This window comes from Ictidomys tridecemlineatus, chromosome 3 (assembly GCF_052094955.1).
Source record: "Ictidomys tridecemlineatus isolate mIctTri1 chromosome 3, mIctTri1.hap1, whole genome shotgun sequence".
Taxonomy (NCBI): Eukaryota; Metazoa; Chordata; class Mammalia; order Rodentia; family Sciuridae; genus Ictidomys; species Ictidomys tridecemlineatus.
The window spans coordinates 44,494,125-44,518,686 of NC_135479.1; the positions used below are offsets into that span (position 1 = coordinate 44,494,125).

Consider the following 24,562-nt stretch of genomic DNA (forward strand, 5'->3'; position numbering starts at 1 on the left):
CAAGCAGAGGCCTCACATTCTCTCAAAGCCCTCAAGAGCCCTTTAGTGTTATTACTAAGCTCATATTGAGTGAACTGGGAATAGATGCCCATCTCACACATCTGGAAAAGCTCAGCCTGTGATCTAGGCTATATTTCTGTTTTAATCCATGGTACCTTCCATTCTGGTAAACCCTAACCTTACTGTAGAAACCTCAGTTTTAGGATTGTGAAGGGACCTTTCCCCAGCCAAAGGCAATAGCCACCATCATCTGTATGGCATGGAGAAGCAATTAAACTTGGAGTCCTGAACCACCAGTTGGGACCTAGATGAGAACAATACAAATACAATTACCCATCACATTGCTGGGACCTCTTCCCCAAAGACATATGTTGAGTCCCTGTTTCCCCAGTCCAAGCCCTGTAGACTAGTGCATAGAGCCAGTTCAAGGACACAGCCACAACTTACTCTAGTGGGAAGTAACAAGTTATACACTGTATATACGGTTGTGATTAGTCATAAATTCAACCTCATGTTGCTTGTTTGGCTCTGGTTTACAGCACTTCCAATTCCTTCTAAATAGTTCTTGTTCATACCCATCCTGACCTGTTAGGCCTTTCCCCAGGTCTGACCCCTGGACTTCAAATTTCTTTCCCCTAACTCCCTTTGCTACCCACCAATGCAAAACCATCAATAGATCCTTTGTCTCCATTTGGTATCCATAGGGACAGTCATTCCTGTTTAGACATCATAGTCACTCCCTAGTTGAAACCACAGTTTGAATCACAGGTGACTTTCCTTCTCCTAAGCTGATTCTCCTCTATTCAGTATTGGAGATAAAAAGACAAATCCCTTTTTAAAAATTTTTTACTTGTTCTTTTTAGTTAAACATGACAATAGAATGTATTTTGACATATTATAAATACAGGAGTATAACTTCCCATTCTTGTGAAAACAAATCTTTTAATAGTGGTTGGGTACAGTTTTGATCAGTCATGAATTCAACCTCACATTAACTTGTTTGACTCTAGTTTATAACACTTCCAGTCCCTCCGGAATAGTCCCCAGTAAACTTCCTGGCAAAGTGCTGGTACCGAGCTGACATTCAAAAAGTGGTCGCTGCTGGGCTGGGATTGTGGCTCAGTGGTAAAGCACTTGCCTAGCGCAGCCAGGACCCGGGTTCGATCCTCAGCACCACATAAAAATAAAGGCCTTGAGTTGTGTCCATCTACACCTAAAAAAAAAAAAGTCAAGTCATTGCTACCATTATTAAAACATTTATTATTTATTCAGTGTGCATTTACTTGAGCATTTCCTTTGTCCTAGATACTGGGTTAAGTGATCTGACTTAACAGACACTACCCCTGCCTCCACTTGCCTTAACAGTCAAGGGAATAGACATATAAACAAATAAGTGTAATAAAGTAGGTGAGATATTAGAGGCCTGAGGACTCTGAGAATATGGTGGAGCTGACTGAGAAAAGGCTCCATAGAAGAGACATCTTTGAGCAAGGTCAGAGGGTTGTGTGAGTGCTGACCTCAAGGTTCACAAAGAGCATTCCAGGCAGAGGGGACAGTGTAAGCAAAGGCACAAAGGCATTAGCGGCCCCAGGAATTGTAAGATCTGCAAATAGCTCAACCAGGTTGAAGCATGAGGTGCCAGGGTTCAGCATGATGTGGCTGGGGACAGAAAATCCAGAATTAAGGTTGTGACTAGGCACTGTGGTAGTGCCTGTAGTCCTAGCTACTCAAGGCATTGAGGCAAGAGGATCAGTTAAGCCCAGGAATTGGAGTCTGGCCTAGGCAACATGGAAAGACCCTGTCTCAAAAAAAAAAAAAAAAAAAAAAACCTGAATCAAGGAATGTCTTGTTTGCAGCCATTGTAAGAGTTTTGGTAACAGGTGACTTAAAAAGATGAGGATGAAGGCAGGGAGACCAGGTGGGAAATAATTGGAAGAGCTCGGGACTCAGGAGGTTGAGGTAGGAAGGTGGCAAGTTTGAGGCCAGCCTCAGCAACTTAGTGAGACTCTATCTCAAAATAAAAAATATAATAATAATAATAATAATAATAAAGTCTGGGGACATAACTCAGAGGTAAAGTTCCCTTGGGTTCAATCCCCAGCACCAAAAAAGAAAGAGAAAGAAGGAAGGAAGGATGGAAGGAAGAGCTCCGTTGCTCAGATGACAGGACAGTTGGGAAGGAGATCAGCAGGGGTGAATCTGGGAGTTCAGGGGAAGAATCGGTAACTGATTGGATGTTGGGGTTGAGGTGGGAAATAGTTTGGGGAACTCTCAGTTCCTGACTTGGCAACCAGGTGGAGTCGCCAACTCAATGCAGTCACTGAGCCTGGAGGCCAGTGTGAGGCTAGTCTGGAGGAGGCTAGTCATCGCATTAAGATGTCCAGGAAGTCATTAGCTGTTAGACTGAGTACAGTGTAAGGAAAAGATGCAGAGAGACTGAAGACAAAGGAGGGCACAGGCCTGGGAGCAGCTTTGGAAGAATGAGGAGATAGGTACTAGCCAGCCTTTATCTTTACCTACAAATCCTGCTTCATTTCCAGCCTTCCTTTTGTGGTCCAGAGTCCTATGACACTTCCTGGTTACCTCACTTTGGATCTTGTCTTGATTATAGGCATGTATATTCTATTCTTAAATCTATTAGGTATACCTGGCCTGGGATTCTGGGAAAACTACATTGGTGGATTTTTTGTTTTTTGTTTTTGTTTGTTGTGTGTGTGTGTGTGTGTGTGTGTGTGTGTGTGTGTGTGTGTGTGTGTTTTGCTGGGGGTGGAACCCAGGTCCTTGCACATGCTGGCAAGCACTTTACAGTGAGTTACATTCTATCCCTCACATATGTTCCATTCTTAAATCTGTTAGGGTGTTTATACCTACTAGTTACAGAAGCCCTAATTCAAACTGGTTTAAATGGTAGGTGAGTTTTTTATTTCATTTAACTACAAGTCCCTGAGGTAGGACAGATCTGAGAGGTGGTTTATTCTGCTGTCTTTGGATCTGGCATCATCTTCAGAATGGTGGTAGACTGAAAGCTATAGACATCACATCCAAATGCAACAGTGCCCCTCCACCTTGCAGTAAGGTCCTTCACCCTCCCAGGACACATATCAATCACCAAGAGAATGCCATGCTCTGACTGGCTGAGGCCAATTAGAATCCTCCATAAGAGGATTTATGGGGTATAGCTTAGTAGTTTTCAGCATATACGAGGACCTGGATTTCATCCCCAGCACCACACACATACACACAAAAATCACCAATATAGTTTAAGATCAAATTTTTGTAGACCCTAAATAAAACCAGGGTCTAGGTGAGAAATAAAAGGAAGGCAGGGGATGCTGATAGGTAGCAATAGTATCTACCTTGATTCTCAGTTTTCTTATGGAAGGGTAAAGCCTTTGAAGAAAGTTTCTTGCATTTCTTTACTGGAGAGAGCATATGCCTAATTTATTACTTCTTTTTTTCTTCCACAGCTCCTTCATTCCTAAATTCATCACCCACCTCTTCAAGTGCAAGCCAATTAGCATGGTGGGAGCAGAACAGGTGAGGTGAACTTTATATTGGACTGTTGCCTTAGAGCTTTTGTCATGGATCCAGCACATATCTTAGGACAGATCTACTCTGGAGAAATAAAATGACTGAAAGTGTTTTTGGAGTGTGAAAGGGTCATGGCTCTAGATTAAATAGTCAGAGAAGGTTTCTCCAAGGACTGATGCTTGAGAAAACACTTCAAGCAGAGGGAGCAGCAAAGCCTCTGATTGGTTTGAACCCATAGTGACTGGACTAAGACCCTTATGAGAGAGAGGCTTATCTGTTTGATACTGAGCAACTCAGATCACCTCCCCTAAGAAACTTCATGATTAGCTTCCCCCTGCTTGCTTGAATTTTATACAAACTAAGGCTCCTCTTAGTTTGTCCCCTTGGCACTGATGGATTGGCTTATGTGCTACAGCACAGCTACCTCTTTTCAGCTGCTACCTAGTCAGACCATCTGAAATAGGCAATTTGAGTTCAATAAGCAGTTTAAGCTGCTTTTAAAAGAAAAACCAAAAAATCAGAAAGAGCTGGGGATGGGCTAGGGATATGGTTCAATCGTAGAGGCATATGTGTAGCCGTAGGCTCCTCCCCAGCACCACAAAGGGTGGTAAAGCATTCCTGGGTTTAATCTCCAACACTACAAAAAGAAATGAAAAGAAAAACAATAATATTCGTATTCAATCCCTACTTTGTTTTTGGGTTTTGTTTTGTTTTGTTTTGTTTTTTGGTACTGAAGATCAGACTCAGAGGTGCTTTACACCTGAGCTACATCCCTAGCTCTTTTTATTTTTATTTCAAAATGGGGTCTTGCTAAATTACTGAGGCTGACCTCGAACTTGAGATCCTCCTGCTTCAGACTCCTGAGTCAATTATGGGTGTGTTCCACTGTGCCTGGCTTCTACCCCTAATTCTTTCAAAATACTACTTAAATGCAAAGTTTGCAGGTGCTAATCAAAAATGATTCACATATTCAATAAAATAAATCCTCTCTAGACATTTTATCTGTAAACTCTTAAGAAAACATGTAAGAAGATTGTGTAATTCAAGATACTTTTGTAAACCCTGTCCTTCCACCAAATTCATCAAGAGTGGCAGAGGATCCATCTCTCACAGCTCACTGCTGTGTTGGTCCCAGTCATGCCTCTCAGTTAGAGGGCAGATTAACATGTGCCATTGGGCATCGTGTTCTCTCATGAGATTCAAAGCCAGGTGTAAGATCTATGTATGACAAGATCTCTTGAATCAGATAAGTGCGGAGTGAGCTAGCATCAGTCCAGGTTATAAAGTGGCAATATGGTATGAGCATTCACGTTGGTAGTGCTAGAATCACAAAGGTCAGAAGCTGAAACTTGTTTCTGCAACACAGCAACCATTAGTCCTTAGGCAGATATTTAACCTGGCATCACTTCACTTTCCTCAACTATAAAATAGATGTAACCAGTGCCACCTGTTATGAGGATTCACCAACACGGTGCACATGGCATGCTTGGGACCAGTTCTGGCACATGGTCAGGCCACACTAAATGCCAGCTCTTCGTGAGGTTAAGCTTCCTCAGACCAGGGACATGACCTTGTCTCTGTTTTTATTGCCCATCTTCCCTAATAACTCTTCCACATGCAGCCTATGTAGAAATATTCATTGCTTGCCACAGGCACTCTGTCTGACCAGCTTTAGCCAGAGTCAAAAGTGTTGTCTCAGAAAGCTTCCTGGGAGGTTGTGCAGATTCAGACACTGGCTGGGCCTGACTTATGCAGTTCAGCACTCTGAAATTCTTGACCCCTGCGTGTCTTAAGCACAGAGCTCATTCTCTCTGTCGGAAGCAGCAAGCAGCGGGATGATGCCCTGACATGCTGTCTACAGTTTCTTCTTCTTTTTTTTTTTTTTTAATATTTAAGTCATTTTTTAAATTTTTGTTTTAATTTCTTGATTTAAACTATATTTATTTATTTTTTTATTTGTTTTAATTAGTTACACATGACAGTACAATATTCAAATGTATGATATGTCAAGGTCATTATACTATCATGTCTGCAGTTTCATTAGCATGTGTTTACCAGCAATTCATTCTTTTCACCTTGTCATTGTATGTGATCAGAGAGGATACAGAGTGATTAAGATCTGTGTGTCTGGGAGAAGCTATAGAGTTCTGGGTGCCTGTGTTTCTGTCTACAGACTTGGTGAAGCCCCTAGACACAGAACTGATCAGAGGAAAGGTGTTCTCCTGAGTTTATAGCTTTGCTCAGGCCTTGCAGCTGGGTTAATGTCTCATAACCATGATATTTTCACATTATCACATAAATTCAATATTGTATCAATTTTTCTTAGACTTTTTCTTCTTTAAAAGAATATTAGAATAATCAGCTCAGATCCAAAGCTAGTGTCTACAGAAAAGTATCATTTTGGCCAGTGTTTACTTCTTTCTGCTCTGAGATATGGATGAGAAAACCATCTGCTGAAACTAGAGTTTTACTTCAGTAGACCCCAGGCAAATACAAAGTAGAATCTTCACAGGTCTAGCCTGAGAGACTACAAGAGCAGTGAAGCCCTTGAAGGATTCCCATGTGAAGTTCAGATTTTACTGGGTATATGCCTGCCCTGAGTATCGGGCTTTAAAGGCCAAGCTGTCATGTTGGTGGAGCCTGGTTCACTGGGGCAGCAGGATCATAGGAATCTAGAAGTGAACAAAGAGATGTTCATGGAACGAAACAGTTTCTGCCTCAAGTCGTGGAGTGGCTGAAATCCAAGCTTTAACAAAAGCTGTAAGATTCAAAGCTAAGATTTAGCCTAATCTCAGCTGTGTCTGCTTTGCCACATAGGTACTAGCTCCTAAATTTAGGTTATCCTTCATTATTAATACCAAAAATGGAGAAGGAAATGTTTTTTTGTTTTTTATTCATGTCCTGAGTACTACATAAAGTGAATTATTTATTTTTGGGCCCCAGAGTTCTCTTGAGCAAAATTGAAAGGGCACATGGAATTGAACCATACTGGTATTTATAATGCCTCTTTCTAGTTTGTAATTTTCAGAGAATCTTGTGGGATTTGCAGGGTCATTAATTAGTTTTACGACCATGGCCATCTATAACTGAACACACAGCAGAAATGGAATGCCTGAGCTAGGATAGAGAAAGCACCAAGTATGATATAGGGGGAAAAAGACAGGGAGTCCAGTCCTCTCTCTCTTGTTAAAGGTCCCTGTGGTCTCAAACAGTTGCTTTCCTGCTCTGAGCTCTGTTTCTTCCTGTTTAAATAAGAACACTGAACCAGGTGCTCTCAAAAGCCCCTTCTAGATCTATCATATTGTGTAGTCTAAAATACTCCGAGCAGTATACTTTGTGTCTATAAAATTATTTTTTCCTTTGTATTATCTTTAGATACCATATTGACTTTTTAAAATTCTTGATATGTAACATAAAATTTACCATTTGGGCCTGGGATTGTGGCTCAGTGGTAAAGTGCTCACCTAGCACATGTGAGGCCCTGGGTTCGATCCTCAGCACCACATAAAAGTAAAATAAAGATATTGTGTCCAACTTAAAAAAAAAAAAGAAGAAGAATTAAAAAATTTACCACCAAGCTATTCCCCAGCCTTTTTTTATTTTTATTTTTTATTTTTAAGACAGGGTCTCATTCAGTGGCTTAGGGCCTCTCTAAATTGATCCTCTTGCCTCAGCATCCTGAGTCACTGGGATTACAGTCATGGGCCACCTGCCCAACTCATGTTAACCATTTTTAAGTACCTGCTTAATGTCTAGAAGTTTATATATGTTGCTGTGCATCGATCTCCACCATCACCTCTGGACCTTTTTCCTCTTTCCCAGATGAATCTCTGTACCCATTCACTATCTAGTCCCCATTCTCTCCTGTCTCCAGCCCTGGAGTCACATCCTACTTTCTGTCTCTATAAATTGACTACTTTAAGTATTTCATATAGGTGGAATCATACAGTATTTGTCTTTTTCTGTCTGGCTGGTTTTAATTTCTTCCCAGTTCTTCTACATGTGTCAAAAATTTCTTCCTTAAGGCCAAGTAATATTTCATTACATGTATATGCCATATTTTGACCATATTGACTTTTTAAACTCACCTAATTCAAAGCCATCCAAACAAAAAAAAATGTGTAAAGCAAATATAAAGATTTTTTTTAAAGTACAAGCATCACAGAGAGGGAAAAAGAAAGTCAGATTTATATTTAGCATAGCATTTGGAAAAATGAGAAAGTAGGATAGTTATTCTCAGGCACACTTCTTCTAGGTAAATCCCGAAAAGGTGGCTGGGTGTTTTTAAGTAATCCTTAAAAACAAAATGGAGCTGGGTACTATGGCACATGCCTATAATCCCAGAATTTTGGGAGGCTGAGACTGGAGAATTGCAAGTTCAAGGCCAGCTTTAGCAACTCAGGAAGGCCTTAAGCAACTTAGTGAGACCCTGTCTCAAAATAAAAAAACAAAAAAAGCTGGGGGTGTACCTCAGTGGTAAAGTACCCTTGGGTTCAATCCCTAGTACCAAAAAAGACCCAACCAAAAAAAAAAAAGTGGATTGATAAAATTTAATATCTATTTAATAATAAAAATTCTACATCATAGTGAAATTGAAGGGAAATTATTGAATCTGATAATGGATATAAATAAAAATTTAGGAGTGTGTATATAGATTTTATGGGACATTTGTCAGAATTACAGAGTTAAGAATTACACATTTCACCTTGCTCAGTGGCACACACCTATGAACCCAGAGGCTCCAGAGGCTGAAACAGGAGGATTGCAGATTCAAAGCCAGCCTCAGCACAAGCAAGGTGCAAAGCAACTCAGTGAGACCCTGACTCTAAATAAAATACAAAATAGGGCTGGGGATGGGGCTCAATGTTCAAGTGCCCCAAGTTCAATCCTTGGTATGTCCCCCCACCCAAAAAAAATTATACATTTCAATGTGTATATATTTTACCTCAAAAAAAATTGAGCAAGTGGTAGAGGGTGAATATAGCAGGATTTCTCAGCCTCTGCAATGACAATTTAGATATTTTTTTTGTGGGGCATGTTAAGCAGAATCTCTTACTCTCCCCACTAGATGCCAGTGACATTCTTAGGTATGACAACCAAAAATGTCTCCAGATGTTGCCAGCTGGGGTGGGGGGTTGTGAGAAGAAGAATCAGCCCAAGTTGAATGCCACTGAATTGGCCGCTTCAATGAAATAAGAATGACAGAATAGTTTTGGTTGTTGAAGCTGTGTACTGGGTGTATAAGGCCTCAAGATACCACTCCATTTTCTTCACATATATTTGAAATTCTCCATAATAGAAAGGTTTAAAAAAAAAAACAGTGTTTCACCCCACATATTTCCACTCAAGTTATCCAAAGTAAGATTTTAGTTTAGGAATCAATACAAAATTTCTGAAATTAAACTAGCTTCCTTCCACCTCTTCTCCCTTTCTTTCCTTTCTTTTTTTTAAAAATTATTATTATTTTTTCATGTGGTGCTGGGAATCTAACGCAGGGCCTGGTGCAAGCTAGGCAAGTCTTTCACCACCAAGTTGTGGCTCCAGCCCCTTCCTTGCAGGTTTTTTGACTTTAGAACTTATGTTCAGAAAAACTGAGCTGTCTCCTTCATCTCGTGTGTGTGTGTGTGTGTGTGTGTGTGTGTGTGTGTGTGTTTGTGTGTGTGTGCGCGCTCCCCTTTTACACAGCACTTTTTCTTTCTAAAATGCCTTCTGAAGGAAGCTTTTACCTATTTCCAAAGTCCTTCATTTCCTCTGTCCCACTAAGCTTTAACCCATCTTGTTATCTCTGAGATGGTCCTTCCCACTGAGAGCTTCACTTCTCTCCTGTCATGTGGTCAAAAGGGCCCTCCCATTGTGCCACACACAGCTAGAAGGCCCAGCCACCCCAGAAGAGTTCACAACCTTGGAAGTGGAAGGACCAACCAGCACTGAAGAAGAATGTGAAATAAATGAACCAATAACTGGAAAAGGATACAATAAACATCACACTTAATGACCAGATATAGAAAGCTTTTCTCTTTCTTGAGATGGAGTGTCTGCTCCATCCCAAATTACTTCTGAAGTCCTAGCTAGGACAATAAAGTGAAAAAATAAAACAAAATGAAATGAAAAAGAAAAAAATTATCAGTATTGAGAATTGAAACCAGAAATACTCTACCACTAAACTACATCACCAGCCTTTAATTTTATTTTATCTTATTTTTAATTTTTAGACAGAGTCTGGCTAAGTTGCCCAAGCTGGCCTCCAATTTGTTATCCTCCTGCCTCAGCCTCCCAAGTATCTGGGATCATAGTAGGTGCTGCCACACCTGGCTAAAATGAATTTTTTTTTTAAAGAAACAGAAGTATACAGATTATAAAAAAGAAACAAAACTTTTCATTTTTTGCAGAGAATATGATTGTGAATGTAATATCTAAAAGAATTACAAATGAAGTATTAGAATGTAAAATTAGCAAGGTTGCTGGCCAGTATTAAAAATATACATCTGTATATCAGCCACAATTTAGAAAGTGAAATTTTTAAATGAAACCATTTGTAGCTGGATACAGCGGCATGTACCTATAACCTCAGCTCTTGGGAAGGTAAGGAAAGAGAATCAAGTTCAAGACCAATAAAAAAGAAAAACAATGACAAAAATATTTCAATAGTATCAGAAAGCATTAAATATCTTAGAATAACTCAATCACGATATTATAAAACATTAAAGAATACCCTTAAGATAAAAGAATGGAACAGCTCATGTTCATCAATTAAAAGACTTAATGTGAAAAGAAATCAGTACTTCCAAAATTAATCTACAGATACAACACAATCTTAATTAGAATCCCATCAGCATTATACATATATGTGTTTGTATTTTGGGGTGTGGTGTGTAAATTGATAAACTGATTCTAAAAGTTAAACAACCAAAAGCAAATAAAATAATCTTAACAAAAAAGAACAGATAACTTACACCTCAGGATACACAAATTTATTTTAATGCTATTGTAATTAGGGCAGTGTGGTCCTGACGCCAGGAATAATTGGGCCAACAGAACAGACTTGAGTTCAGAAATAGGCCCACACATTTATAGATACTAAATTCATGACAAAACTGGCATAATTCAGTTTAGAAGGGAAGTAATTGGATATTCATATTAGAAAAAAATTTATCTTGACCTTTCTCACGCACCATACTCAGAAATCAATTTTAGTGAGGCTTGTAAAATTAGAACTCTGTACAGCCATTTTGGGAAACAGTTTGGCAGTTTCTCAAAAAGGTGAGCATAGGGTTGGGATTGTGGCTCAGCGGTAGAGCGCTCGCCTAGCTCAGGGGGGGACCCAGGTTCAATTGTCAGCACCACATTAAAAAAAAAAATAAAGGCATTGTATTGTGTCCATCTATAAAAAAGATTCTTTCTTTCTCTTTCTGTCTCTCTCTCTCTCTCTCTCTCTCTCTCTCTCTCTCTCTCTCTCTCTTTAAAAAAAAAAAAAAAGGTGAGCATAGAGTTGCCATATGACCAGTAATTCCATTCCTAGGCATTTACACAAAAGAATTAAAAAAATATGTTCACACAGAAACTTGTGCATAAAGGTTCATAGCAGCATTACTCATGCATTATTCATAATAACCAAAAAGTAGAAACACTCAAATGTCCATCAACTGATGAATGGATAAACAAAATATGATATAATTATATGATGGAAAATTTCTCAACCATTAAAAAGAATAAAGAACTCATTTAATCTGCAACATGATGAACCTTAAAATATTACATTAATTGAAGAGAGATACAAAAGTCCATGTATACATGATTTCTTTTATCTGAAATGCCCAAAATAGGGAAATCCATAAAATGAAAAGTAGATTAATGATTGGCAAGAGCTAAGGGAGACAAAAAAATAAGGAGTGGCTCCTAATTTCTTTGTGGGGCAATGAAATGTTCTGGAACTAGGAAATGGTGATGATTGTGTTACCTTGTGAATATATTTTTAGAAACACTAACTTATAAACTTTAATGGGGTAAATCTTACGACACATTAATTATTATATCTCAATTCTTGAAAAATAAATTCCAGTTTGGTTGTGGCTCTGAAAGTAAAAGGTAAGATAACAAAGCTTCTGGAAGAAGACATAAAAGAATACCTTTATAACCTTGAGTTAGGCAAAGATTCCTTGGGCAAAAATTAAAAGAAAAAAATTGGGGCTGGGGTAAAAAATTGAGTGCTCAGCGGTAGAGCACTCGCCTAGCACATGCAAGGCCCCTGGGTTCGATCCTCATCACCACATTAAAAAAATAAATAAAATAAAGCTATTGTGTCCAACTGCAACTAAAAAATAAATATTTTTTAAAAAGATTAAAGAAAATATACTGGTTACATGAAATACTTAACTCCTTTTTTATCAAAAGGTACCATTAAGAGAGTTGAACAGTAAGTAACAGAGAAAATATTCATATTCTAAATATTTATTTTTAAAAACCTCTAGCAAATCAATTAGAAAAAGATAATCAGGGCTGATGATGTAACTCAGTGGTGAAAAACTTGCCTAGGAAGTGTGAGTTTTATCCCCAGCATTGCCAAAAAAGCGGGGCAGGGGTGATAATCTACCAGTAGAAAAGTGACAAAAGACCTTGAATTGACACTTCAAAAGAGAGAAAAAAAGATATCCAGAAAGCACCTTAATCATCAGGGAAATGCAAATTAAAATCACAATGACATCTGAATGGCTAAATTTTTAAAAAGATTGACAAAACCAAGTGTTGATTAAGATGTAAAGCAGTTGGAACTTGGATGTGTGCAGGCAGGAATGACAACTGGCATAACCACATTGGAACACTAGCTGGCAGTCTCTGCTGTAGCTAACATGCCTGCCCATGATCCAGCAATTCTCTCGAGTACTTTCCATGCTGGAGAAATGAGGGCTTGTGACCACCAAAAATACATACAAGAATGTGCATAGTAGGTTGATGGGTCATAAACTAATCTATGGTGATTGAGGGCAAAAGAGTGGTTCCCTTTGTTGGGAGCAAAGAGACCATTGACCAAAAAAAGAATGAAGGAGGCTTCAGGGAGGCCAGAAATGTCCTGTGTCTTCCAACAGGCAATAGGGTATGGTACACATGTAAAAGCTTCCTGAGCTGTATGCTTGGTATTTGTGTACTTAAAGTTTAATTAAGAAAGATGACTGGCCAGGCGCAGTGGCACATGCCTGTAATCCCAGCCACTCGAGAGGCTGAGGCAGAAGGATCACGAGTTCAAAGCCAGCCTCAGCAACAGTGAGGTGTTAAACAACTCAGTGAGACCCTGTCTCTAATAAAATACAAAATAGGGCTGGGGATGTGGCTGGTTGAGTGCCTCTGAGTTCAATCCCCAGTACCTCCCCCCCAAAAAAAAAGAATGTGGTGGGAGGGACTGGTGATGTAGCTCCTGGCCCAGGGGTTTGATCAAACCCAGCACTGCAAAAGAAAACAGGAAAAAAAAAAAAAACAGTGACAAAGATGAAAGAGCTAAGAAGCAAGATATATTGCCCCCACCTTGGTCCATTCATAATATCTTGACCTAGTCTCCCTATGCCACCTCACTGAAGAATTTTGCAGCACATATATGGTTCCTCGCCTTCTAGGAATGTGCCTTTAGCTTCTCTACTTAAGACTTTTCATCCCTACCAGTAGCTATAGTGTCCCCCAAAATTGCAGGAGGTAGTTTAAGAAGTGAGGCTCACTGGGCAAGGTGATGCACATCTGTAATCCCAGCGACTCAGGAGGCTAAGGCAAGAGGATCACAAGTGGGAGGCTAGCATCAGCAACTTAGAGAAGCCCTAAAGAACTTGGCGAGACCCTGTCTCAAAATAAAATATAAAATGACTCGGGGTGTTGCTCAATGGTTAAGTGTCCCTCGATTCGATCCCCAGTACCAAAAAACAAAACAAGAAGTAAGGCTCTTTGCAGAGCTGGGGATCAAACCCTGGGGCCCTCAGTGACTTCACTTTTGCAGACACAGCACTCTGGCCAACATTGCACCTCAGCAGCTCACCAACAGCACCCAGGAGCACCACCCCAAACACCTCTGAGGCACAAACAAATTTGGCAATGGCCTTCTTGCTCAGTGCCTCGGGCCTAAAGAGATGAACTATTGGCTGTTTTCATTTTCAAAGGTGAAACTTGGGGCAGATTTTCATGATAAATGGAACCTTTTATCTTCACTTCCCCCAGACAGCTGCTAGTTCCTTTTTTTTGTCTACATCACTTACCTAAAGCCTGAGGTCAAGGTTTTCATCTCTTCATCTGTCTGGTAAAGTCATAATTTTATTGTCACTGGCCAGGGATGTCTTATGCCAGATGTGGTGGTGGACATGTGAATCCTAGTGACTTGGAAGGCTGAGGCAGGAGGATCACAAGTTTGAGGCCAGCCTCATCAACTTAGACTCTGTCTCAAGATAAATAAATATATAAGTAAATAAATAAGGGTGGGTATATATCTCAGTGGTAAAGTGCCCCCAGGTTTAATCCCCAGTCCATCTCTCCTAACAACAGAATTATTTCTGGTTCATTCAAAACTCATCTTGTCACTTAAAACTATACAATTATTTATATATAATGTATATAAATTGGAAATTTATATATTATATATAAATATTATATATTAAATATTATATATAAATATTATATATTTTATAAAGTAAAAAAATAGAAAAGTAGGGCTGAGGTTGTGGCTTAGTGGCAGAGTGCTTGCCTAGCATGTGTGAGGCACTGGGTTTGATTCTCAGCACCATATATCAATAAATAAAATAAAGGTCCATTGAAAACTAAAAAATATTTTTAAAAAATAGAAAAGTACAAAGTATCCCCATGTTTTAAAATATAATCATTAGGTATTTTTTTTCCTGCCATCAAATAAATGCCAAGACATGACTTTGATTTTGACAAGGCTCTTAAAATTTGCTATATCGAAGACAAAGTTGCCAGGCCTCAAATGGCGTACTTTAAGAAAAAAAAGATATTTCCTGTTAATAAAAGTATAGGAAATAATGTAAAGAACATCAGCTCACCACTTAGTAAAATCTGTGACATGGTCCCACTTTTTCTGTAGGTTTTTTTTTTTAAATGTAAAGTAAATCGTTAACAGTTATTGCTGAAGCCTCCTGTGGATTCCACTCTGCCATTATCCTCTGTCCGTGCCCAGAGGTAAACACCACTCTTATTTTGATTTTTCCATTCCCCTAAGTGTTTTGGTATGTTATACGAGTATATATATTCCCAAATGATACATGATTTTGTTTTGCTTATTTCTAAGCTTTATATAAATCATACCATACGTGTCATTTCCCCTCTTGCTTATTTTCCCCAATTCAGTGTTTTTTGAGATTAATTCATGTTGATGTGTGTCATTTGTGTTCACTCATTTTAACTTCAGCATCATATTCCATTGCATAAATATGCCACCATTTGTTTATTCATTCTCTTTTTTATGGACACTTAAATTGTTTCCAATATTTTGCAAACAGTGGGTGCAGAGAACATTTTTTTACATGGTCAAGTTCTCTAAAGGATGTAAGTAAAAATGCTCTGTTAGGTTATAAGTATCTTCAAGCAAGATGATATTACTGTTTCCATGCTTGAATCAATTTATAGTCACTATAAGTTTGAATTTCAATGCCACATCCATTTCAAGTTTGTTTGTTTGTTTGTTTGTTTGTTTTAATAGTCCTGGGCATCAAACCCAACGCCTTATGCATGCTAGGCAAGCCCTCTACCAGTGAGCTACACCCCAAACCCAGTCTTTTTCTTTATCAAACTTTAAAAATTTTGACTGTCTGATAGATATGAATGACATGTATTTATAGGATTTTTTAATATTTATTTTTTAGTTTTAGGTGGACACAATATCTTTGGGTTTTTTTATTTTATTTTTTTATATGATACTGAGAATCAAACCCAGTGCCTCACTCATGCTAGGCAAGCACAGTACCACTTGAACCACATCCCCAGCCCCTGTATTTATAGTTTTAATTGGCATTTACCAATTACTAATAATGCAATGCCTTTTGGTCATTTGAGTTTCCTCTTATGTGAATTACCTATTTGTATTCTTTGTCTCATTGATTTTTTTTTTTTTTTGTGCTGGAGATTGAATTTTTAGGGTCTCATTCATGAGGAGCATGCACTCTTAACACTGAGCTACACCCCCAACCCCAGTCTTTTTCTTCTTGATCTGTAGGAATTTTTATGTTTCTGCAAATCATTCCTTGGTCAATATTATACTTAGCCTCTTCTGGTTTCTGGGATTTTTTTGGTTTTGTTTTTGTTTTTTCTTTTTTGAGTCAGTGTCACTAAATTGCCAAGACTGGTCTAGAAATTTCAGTCCTCCTGCCTCAAGCTCCCAAGTAGCTTGGATTACAGGTGTGCACCTCTGTGCCATCTAGATAAAACACTGATGTCTTCCCAGAACCTTTTTTCCATTGTCAAAATTATAATCACCATAGCCTTACATTAATAGTGTCTCTTGTTCATTAGTTTGTCTTGGCAAGTTATTAAAAACATATGGATCATTGATGTTCTCATCTATAAAATAGAAATAACTACCTTCATAAGGACAGGGCCTCATGAAAACTGAATGTGATAAGCAGCTGGGCACAGTGGTTTACACCTGTAATCACAGCTACTTGCAAGGCTAAGGCAAGAGGATCAAAAGTCCAAGACCAGCCTCTGCCACTTAGACCATGTCTCAAAATAAAATTTTAAAAATGGCTTGTGATGTAGATCAGTGGTACAGCACTGGCCTGCCATGCTGAAGACCCTGGGTTCAGTTCCCTATACCAAAACAAACAAGATGAAGACTAAATGCTAAATGTCATAAAACATTCCTAGCATCATTCCTAGCCATTGGTGGTCAGACAGAAAAGTTGATAGCCTTCCAAATAATTAGCATCCAGAACAAATAGGAAAAGTTGGATTGTTGCCAAGACTTATTTAAATTTGGTTAACTCTCCTACATTCTCACTAGCATCCAGGAAAAAAAAAAAAACACTAAAAACTGCAATAGCAAATTACCATTTTTTGCCTAATGAATAAGCAATATATTTATGAAAGTTTTCATTGCTGATGAGAGTGAGCCTGGGCTGCTAGAAAGTGTGTATGTATTCTTCATTTGTAAAGAGGTTCAGATGTGAGGCTGGGGCTAGGGCTCAGTGATAATGTGCTCACTTGGCATACATGAGGCACTGGGTTCGATCCTCAGCACCACATAAAAAAATAAAAAATAGGGATATTGTGCATATATATATTATATATATATATAAAATATCTGTCGGTATATAAAAAGAGGTTCATATGTGTCAGGAACCCTAAAAATGTACTGCTTTGGCCTCTCCCAAAGACTGCCATTCGTGCACCTAGAATATGTGTACAGGGCTGTCCCACTACCTCACCGTTTGTTTTTGTTTTTTTTAAATACATCTTCATTTTATTTATTTATGTGGTGCTGAGGATTGAACCCAGTGCCTCATACATGCAAGGCAACCACTGTACCACTGAGCCACAACCCCAGTCCATCATTTATTATTAATAATAAAAATCTAGGAACAAACTAAATAAATTGTTAATATCTTAAACACACATACACATACACATACACACACACACACACACACACACACACACACACACACGCTACAGAATATTGTATAGCCATTAAAAATCATGATTTTTTTCCAATACTGGATATTGAGCCCAGGGCCTCACACATGTTAGGCAAGCACTCTACAATTGAGCTACATCCCCAGCCCTTTTTTATTTTGAGGCAGGGTCTCACTAGGTTGCTGAGGCTGGCTTCAATCTTGAGATCCTCCTGCTTCAGCCTCCCAAGTAGCTGAGATTCCAGGCATGCACCACTAGCCCAGCTTCATGATTTTTTCCAGACTGCCAAGATGGGAAAATAGAATACAAAAACTTTATATGTTAAAGTGGAAAACCCAGGTTATAAAACTGAATACATACATATATACACATGCACAGAATATTGATTCTGATTTAGTTTTAAGTGCACAAACTGAACAGCAGGAATTATACCACATTTAACTGTAGTTTCTTATTTTCCCAGAATAAAGAAATTAAAAGTATTTTTTGTTGTTTATTTTCCAAATTTTCTGCAATGAGAGTATATTATGTATATAATTAGGAAAATGTGATTAATCTGATGGATTCATTTGGTGTCATGTCCCTGTGAAGTGGCTGGTAACACACTGCTTTCCCCACAGCTGCTACTGGACACCCACTCCCTGAAGATGGTCCTGCTCGACCTCCCTTCCATTGGCTCACAGGTGGTGAGGAAGGCACCTGCCAGTTACACTAAGATTGTCGTGAAAGGCATGACCCGGGCTGAGATGATCCTCAAGGTAATGACTGTGTCTTCCTCAAGGATCCTGTTCTAATCCCATATCCAGGGAGTTCTGATTTTGAAAGCCCAGCATAAGGCCTATCCCCACCAGTCCTAAGGATCATCTGCATCCTTTGTTTAAACTAAATGTTGGCCTCATTAGATATTATTTGAAGTCAGTGGACAATTACTTGGGGACCAGTAATTCTTTCAGACAAAGGAATTCTTTGTTGTCATGAGATTTTCTTGTAATAAGATTTGGCCAAGACTGAGAGTTAGAAGGAGTTGCCACTGTGAATCAAGTTGTATAAGTTAGGAACTTTGCCTCTCAGCAGGAACATCAGTTATCCTCCCCTTCCACATAAGCCTTTTTGGCTTTCTGTGCTTTACATCTTTAAATGAACTCAACAATGTTGTGGTAACAGAATCTAATCAGCAAATGGGTTTTTTGTTTGTTTCTTTGTTTTGATTTTAGCATCACTTAACAAGATATTGTACTTCAGCTGGTGCTGTCAGGAATGTCTTGAACACCTACCATGATTTCCAAGGATAACATGAGAAGAGGGGCAGAAGCTAGAGAACAAATAGTACTACCTGATAAGGCCTGAAAGTCCAGGGCCTGTAGGCTCTTCAGGCTCTCTTCCCAAACAATAACTCAAATGATGACAGGAGAAAAAAGTAGCTGCAGCCCACAGACACCATGGGACCAGGCAAAGGCCCCACATAAGCCTTGAGCCATGGCCTGAGAAAATTGGAAGTAGCCTGATGGATTCTTCTCCAGCTGGTGTCCTCTCTGCAGAGAGAGCATACAGTTTGGGAGTGATCTGCCAAGGACTTTTGAAGGAGATACTCCTCACTGCTCCCGTACATTCTCAGGAATTCAAAATAAAATTATTTTGCTGAGGGAAGAAAAATCAGATTCTGCCTTCCAAAACCAAATGGAAATGAATCTGAGGGTTGCAGTGCCATCTGTTTGTATATTAATTGGTAGTTTAAGTAAATGTAGTTAAATGAAGTTCCAGATTTTAGGTCTTCAAAAGAGTAAGGAAGCTTTGGGATTTTTGTTTTTGAGAAGATCCACTCACATCAATTCCTTTTGTTGCCCGATTGTCAAGAATAGACAGAAGGAGTTGGGTATGGCACACACCTGTAATCCCAGTGACTCAGGAAGCTTAGGCAGGAGAATCACAAGTTCAAGGCCAGCCTCAGAAATTTAGGCCTTAAGCCTCTTAATGAGACCCTGTCTCAAAAAATAAAAAGGGCTGGGGCTATAGCTCAATGGTAAAACTCTCCTGGGTTCACTCCCCAGTACCAAAATAACAAAACAACAACAAAATGACAGAAGGAGCAGGCACCAGGTACCCATGAAAGGTCCAACCGGAGACCTTTGACACTGTGTTTCCCAAATGGTCCCTATTTTTTAAAAACATCTCCTGCCCAGACCCACTGAATTAGAATACACAGAAAAGAGACCCAGAAATCTGCACATTAAAAAGCAATCCTCCAGAGGGTTACAATGGCACACGCCTGTAATCCCAGTGGATTGGGAGGCTGAGGCAGGAGGATCGTAAGTTCAAAGCCAGCCTCAGCAACAGCGAGGCACTAAGCAACTCAGTGAGACCCTGTCTCTAAATAAAATACAAATAGGGCTGGGGATGTGGCTCAGTGGTTGAGTGCCCCTGAGTTCAATCCTTGGTACCAAAAAAAAAAAAAAAGGGGCGGGGGCGCTGGGGCTATAGCTCAGTTGGTAGAGTGCTTGCCTCGCATGCACAAGACCCTGAATTCATTCTCCAGCACCACCAAAAAAACAAAAACAAAAAAATGGCAATCCTCCAAGTACACTGGTGCACCCTGTAATCCCAATAGCTTGGGAGCTGAGGCAGGAGAATTGTGAGTTCAAAGCAAGCCTCAGCAATGGCAAGGTGCTAAGCAACTCAGTGAGACCCTATCTCTAAATAAAATATTAAATAAGGCTTAGGGGCTGGGAGTGTGGCTCAGAGGTAGAGCGCTTGCCTAGAACGAGCCTTAAGGGCCTACTGTGTTCCTTCCCTTGGTAGGTAGTGATGGCCCCCCATGAGCCATTGGTGGTGTTTGTGGACAACTACATCAAACTCCTTACGGACTGTAACACAGAAACCTTCCAGAAGATACTGGACATGAAGGTGAGCTCAGTATCTTTTCTTGTCAACTCCTACTCATCCTTCTTATTCTAGGTGGTGGGATATGGGTTATGGAGGGGCTGCCTCAAAAATGCAGGTTGTGGACCTAGAGTGGTGGGTTGAAATCCCAGCAACTCAGGAGGCTGAGGTAGGAGGATCACAAATTTAAGGCCAGCCTCAGCAATTTAGTGAGACACTGTCTTTAAAAAATAAAAAGGGGCTGGGGATGTAGATAAGTGGTAGAGCATTTCTGGATTCCATCTCCAGTACCAAAAAAAAAAAAAAAATCCATGTTGCTAGTCCTCTCTGCAACCTGGATTCCAGGAGGGTAGTCCTGGGCATGTTAGCTTCAGGGTTCTGGACCACCCTGCATGCCTGGAAGCTACTGCTCAGGAGAGGACAGAATGGAAGGAGCAGGAAGATCATTCTTCCATCTTTACCTGTCCTCCTCTCCAACCTTTCTTTCTCTCCTACCCAATTCCTTCGTTATTTCCTTCCTCCACTTTCTCCCAGGCTACTACTGAAGGCTGATAATTTATCTGAAGAAAGCTTTTGTCCTTAGCCTGAAATAATTGTGCTGATGGTAGAGGCCATGCCAACAGCAGACCCAGAGGTGCACTCTCTCTTTGGGCTATTGCAGAGCCACCTCCTGACCACTAACTCTCCTCTCTCTTCCACCCTCAGGGGCTGAAGAGAAGTGAGCAGAGCAACATGCTGGAACTCCTGCGCCAGAGACTTCCCACCCCGCCCTCAGGGGCAGATGGCTCCAGCTCTCTGTCCCTGATGGCTCCTACACCAGAGCAGGAATCATCTCGCATCCGCAAACTTGAGAAACTAATTAAGAAGAGACTTTAGGAGCACATGAGGGACACCGAATCCAGTTCTTGGAAGCCCCAAGTACCCCTGTACCCCTCCCCTACTCAGTGACTCTTATATCCTCAGTCATGAGTTTTGGGGACATTGAGGTTGCTACTGTGTCTCTCCCATGCCCTGTCTGAACTCCTGTCCCAGTGGGAGAAGCTGAGTAACGGCTGGGTTATATAAAGGCAGTTTAGATTATCTCTCATTGCTGCCAAGGAGGCAGCATTGGGTGAAAGGCCCCTGTGGTTCAGTTGCTGTTTCCAGGCTGCCCTTGAAGGTCAAGTTGTCATTGGCTCTTGTAGCCTCACCGTGGCAGCCATACCCTCCAACACCTGGGCCCTACTCCCTGCCACATGCCTGTCCAGCAACTTGGATGAGGAAGCCTGGATCTTGCTCCTTCCCCCTTCTGCAACTATTGGAGGTCACCTCTGCAGCCAGAACGCTGAGAATGTTCCTGGAATTGGTTGAGTGAATGGACTGCCAGATCACAGGGTTTAGTACTACCCTTTATGAAGACAGTGGAAGCATGTGCACTTTTCCATGTAAATCACAGTTTCCTGGTACCTTCTAATTGACATGGCCAAGTTTCCTGTGCTCTCATTTCTTTTTACTCTCCAAAGGAGAAAGGCCCTCTGTGTCTGTCACTCTGGAGGACTGTATGAACCAAGCCTTGGAAGCAGACCAGGCTGGGGCTGCTGACCTGGCGAGGAGACAGTCCCAGATCTGACAGAGGGTTCTGGGGCTTGGGGTGTTGCTCAGTGGTAGAACGCTTGCCTGGCATGTGCAAGATCTGGGGCACCGAACCCTGTAAAAAATAACAAGTGGGTCTTGCTTGGCACAGTCACTGTGTTATGTGAGATTATTTTCTCCATTTCTTTATTCTCACTCTGTTCCTAACTTCTTGGGAAGCAGTTGACTTCTGTATAGGAAAACCAGGAAGTTCTCTTGGAAAACCTTTCCTAGTTTTTTCCTGCAGATGAACTACGGGAGGGAATAGATAGCCTGTACTATCTGATGTCCTTCCTGCTCATTCACTTTCAAATCCAGAGAACTCTCCAGAGTCACCTGAAACAACAAAGGTGATGTACAGTGCATACATCACAGTATTAATGAGAGAGAACCTGGGTCCTTGGATACCAGGAACACAAGATTGACCTTACTCGCCAAGCTCAGAACTGGCCTGGCCCAGAACACAGCCTGGGCCCAGACTGCCCTTCATGTCCACCCACTGGCTCTAAGCAGCAGAACTTTGCAGAAAATTGCTCTATAGAGCCACTTCAGTCCCCTGCATCATCCTACACACAGAGGACAGGGACCATACCAGGTAGTTTCCCTAATTCTCTTATACTATTCCACACTGTTTCCCTCCCTCCCTCCTCCCCTCTGACCCTGTCCATTAGTTCCAGGTTTGAAACCCCACCTCCGCCCTGTGCTGGAGATGGAACCCAAGGCCTCAGGCATGCTGGGTGAGGCATGTTCTATCACTAAGCCACACCCCCAGCTACAGAGCTTCATTTCTTCATTAGCTTCCAGCCTGTCCTTGCTAATTAGTAGAAGTATTGAAAACACTAAGAAGAAAATCAGTAGTGAAGAGATATGGCCTTTAGTTGAGCTCTGTTAGGAGAAGATTCAAGATTAGAGAAGGGCAGGAGGAGTGGGGAGGGGGTTGGGAGGCTCAGTCTAAGAGGGATTCCTCTGTGCTATCGTGTTGCTTTGGTAAGGTTATATGCACTAATTGAAAGAAGGGGTGGTGGGCCAGTCTCCAAACAGCACAGCCAATTCAGCCATCTGTCATTGACCTAGGGAGGCTGGGAAAGCCAGTGGACTCCTGCACCTGGTTCTTGTCACTCTTCAGTGTTTACAGATCCACACTTCTCTTTTTAGTTCATTCATGAGGAGTCATTTTTCTGGACATCTCTATAATGGCATTGAGATGTCAGACTGCTGTTTTTCCCAGTTGGTGGTCACCGCCAGGGAAGTTGCTTTCCTGATTTATTACATTGTCAGTAATCCCCAAGGAGCCAACAGATGTCAGTTGGAGTTATGTTCAGTGTCTCATTGATGGGGACTGAATACCGGGTGTGCATCCTGGAGAGACAGCATGTTTCTCACCTGGGGGTATGCATCAGAATCATCTGGGGCCCTTTTAAAAAATTGTAGATGCCTGGAGATTTTGACTCAGTAAGTCTGCAGTGGGGCCTGGCGTGTAGGCTTAAAAGCTCCATAGGTGATTACATTTGTCTGTCAGTATCCACGGAGGATTGGTTCCAGAACCCCCTCCCTGTACTCCAGTGGATATCAAAATCTGCAGATGCTTGAGTCCCCTCATATAACTGGCATAGCATTTGCCTACACTTTAAACACATCTTCCTGTATAATTTAAATCATCTCTTGGACCTCTTATAATACCTAACTTGGTAGAAATACTACACAAATAGTTGTTGTACTGTGTTATTTAAAGATCTGTACTTATTCCATGTAGGCACAGTTTAAGTGTTGTTTTTTGTTTGTTTGTTTTCCAAATACTTTTGATTGAATCCACGGTTGTGTATCCACAGATATAGATGACTGACTGTGTGAGGTTTATTCTTTGCTAAGAACCATTGCAATACAGAGAAATTTACTTTATTAGAGGGTTCCTGTAGCCCGTTTTCATAAATGTATATTTTTCTGGTTCTCTGAGTGTAACTACAGTACAGTGGTCTTTGCTTACAGCTAGCAGCTTTAGTTTCAAACTCATTTAGGACATGCCATGAGTTTCACTCTCATTCAGTACTGATGAATAATCTTCCTCTTTTGATGACCAAACGTCAAATAGAAGCTTTATTTATTATTGCCACTTCAAAATAACATACATAGCCAGGTGCAGTGGTACACACCTGTAACACCAGTGACTCAGGAGGCTTGGGCAAGAGGATCACAAGTTCAAGGCCAATCTCAAAAACTTAAGCCCTAATAAGCATCTTAGTGAGACCCTGTCTCAAAAAATAAAAAGGGCTGGGGGTATAGCTCAGTGGTAAAACTCCCCTGGGTTCAATTCCCAGTACAAAAAAAAAAAAATTAAAAATGACAGAAGGAACAGGCACTGGGTGCCCATTAAATGCTTCCAACAGGAGACCTTTGACACTGTGTTTCCTAAATGGTTCCTATTTTTTAAAAACAAATCCTGCCCAGGCCCACTGGATTAGAATATACAGAGAAAAGATCCAGAAACCTGCACATTAAAACACAATCTTCCAGCTGGGCTTAGTGTCACACCTGTGATCCCAATGGCTTGGGAGGCTGAGGCAGGAGAATCCTGAGTTCAAAGCCAGCCTCAGCAACAGTGAGGCACTAAGCAACTCAGTGAGACCCTGTCTCTATATAACATATAAATAGGGCTAGGGATGTGGCTCAGTGGCTGAGGGCTCCTGAGTTCAAACCCCGATACCTCCCAAAAATGATGGCAATGTACATAAGGAGTAGCGATTGATTAAAGCAGCATCTGATAACTAGTTCAACTAACCTTGAATATTATTTCCATTCCTCCCCTACTTTCTCTAGCCTATTTAATTTTTTTTTTTTTTTATGATGATACCCGAGATTGAACTCACAGGCGCTTAACCACTGAGCCCCATCCCTGGATGTTTTTTATTTTTTATGTTGAGATAGGGCC

General features: G+C 40.6%; 1 protein-coding gene across 3 annotated transcripts in view; it reads left to right on the plus strand.

Annotated features, from left to right (window-relative positions):
- Vps53 (VPS53 subunit of GARP complex) overlaps positions 1–21,747 on the plus strand; it is a 138,160-nt gene extending 116,413 nt beyond the window's left edge. For 2 of the 3 annotated variants that reach the window (XM_021728147.3, XM_005327885.4), the window contains 4 exons: positions 3,468–3,537; positions 17,769–17,906; positions 19,945–20,049; positions 20,731–21,747. In XM_021728147.3, the coding sequence (XP_021583822.1) occupies positions 3,468–3,537; positions 17,769–17,906; positions 19,945–20,049; positions 20,731–20,901 (484 nt within the window). In that variant the 3' untranslated portion in view covers positions 20,902–21,747. Of the gene's footprint in view, positions 1–3,467; positions 3,547–17,768; positions 17,907–19,944; positions 20,050–20,730 lie in introns of those variants that run through there. The other variant, XM_021728148.3, reaches the window with a different exon arrangement.
- The last annotated feature ends 2,815 nt before the right edge of the window (positions 21,748–24,562 follow it).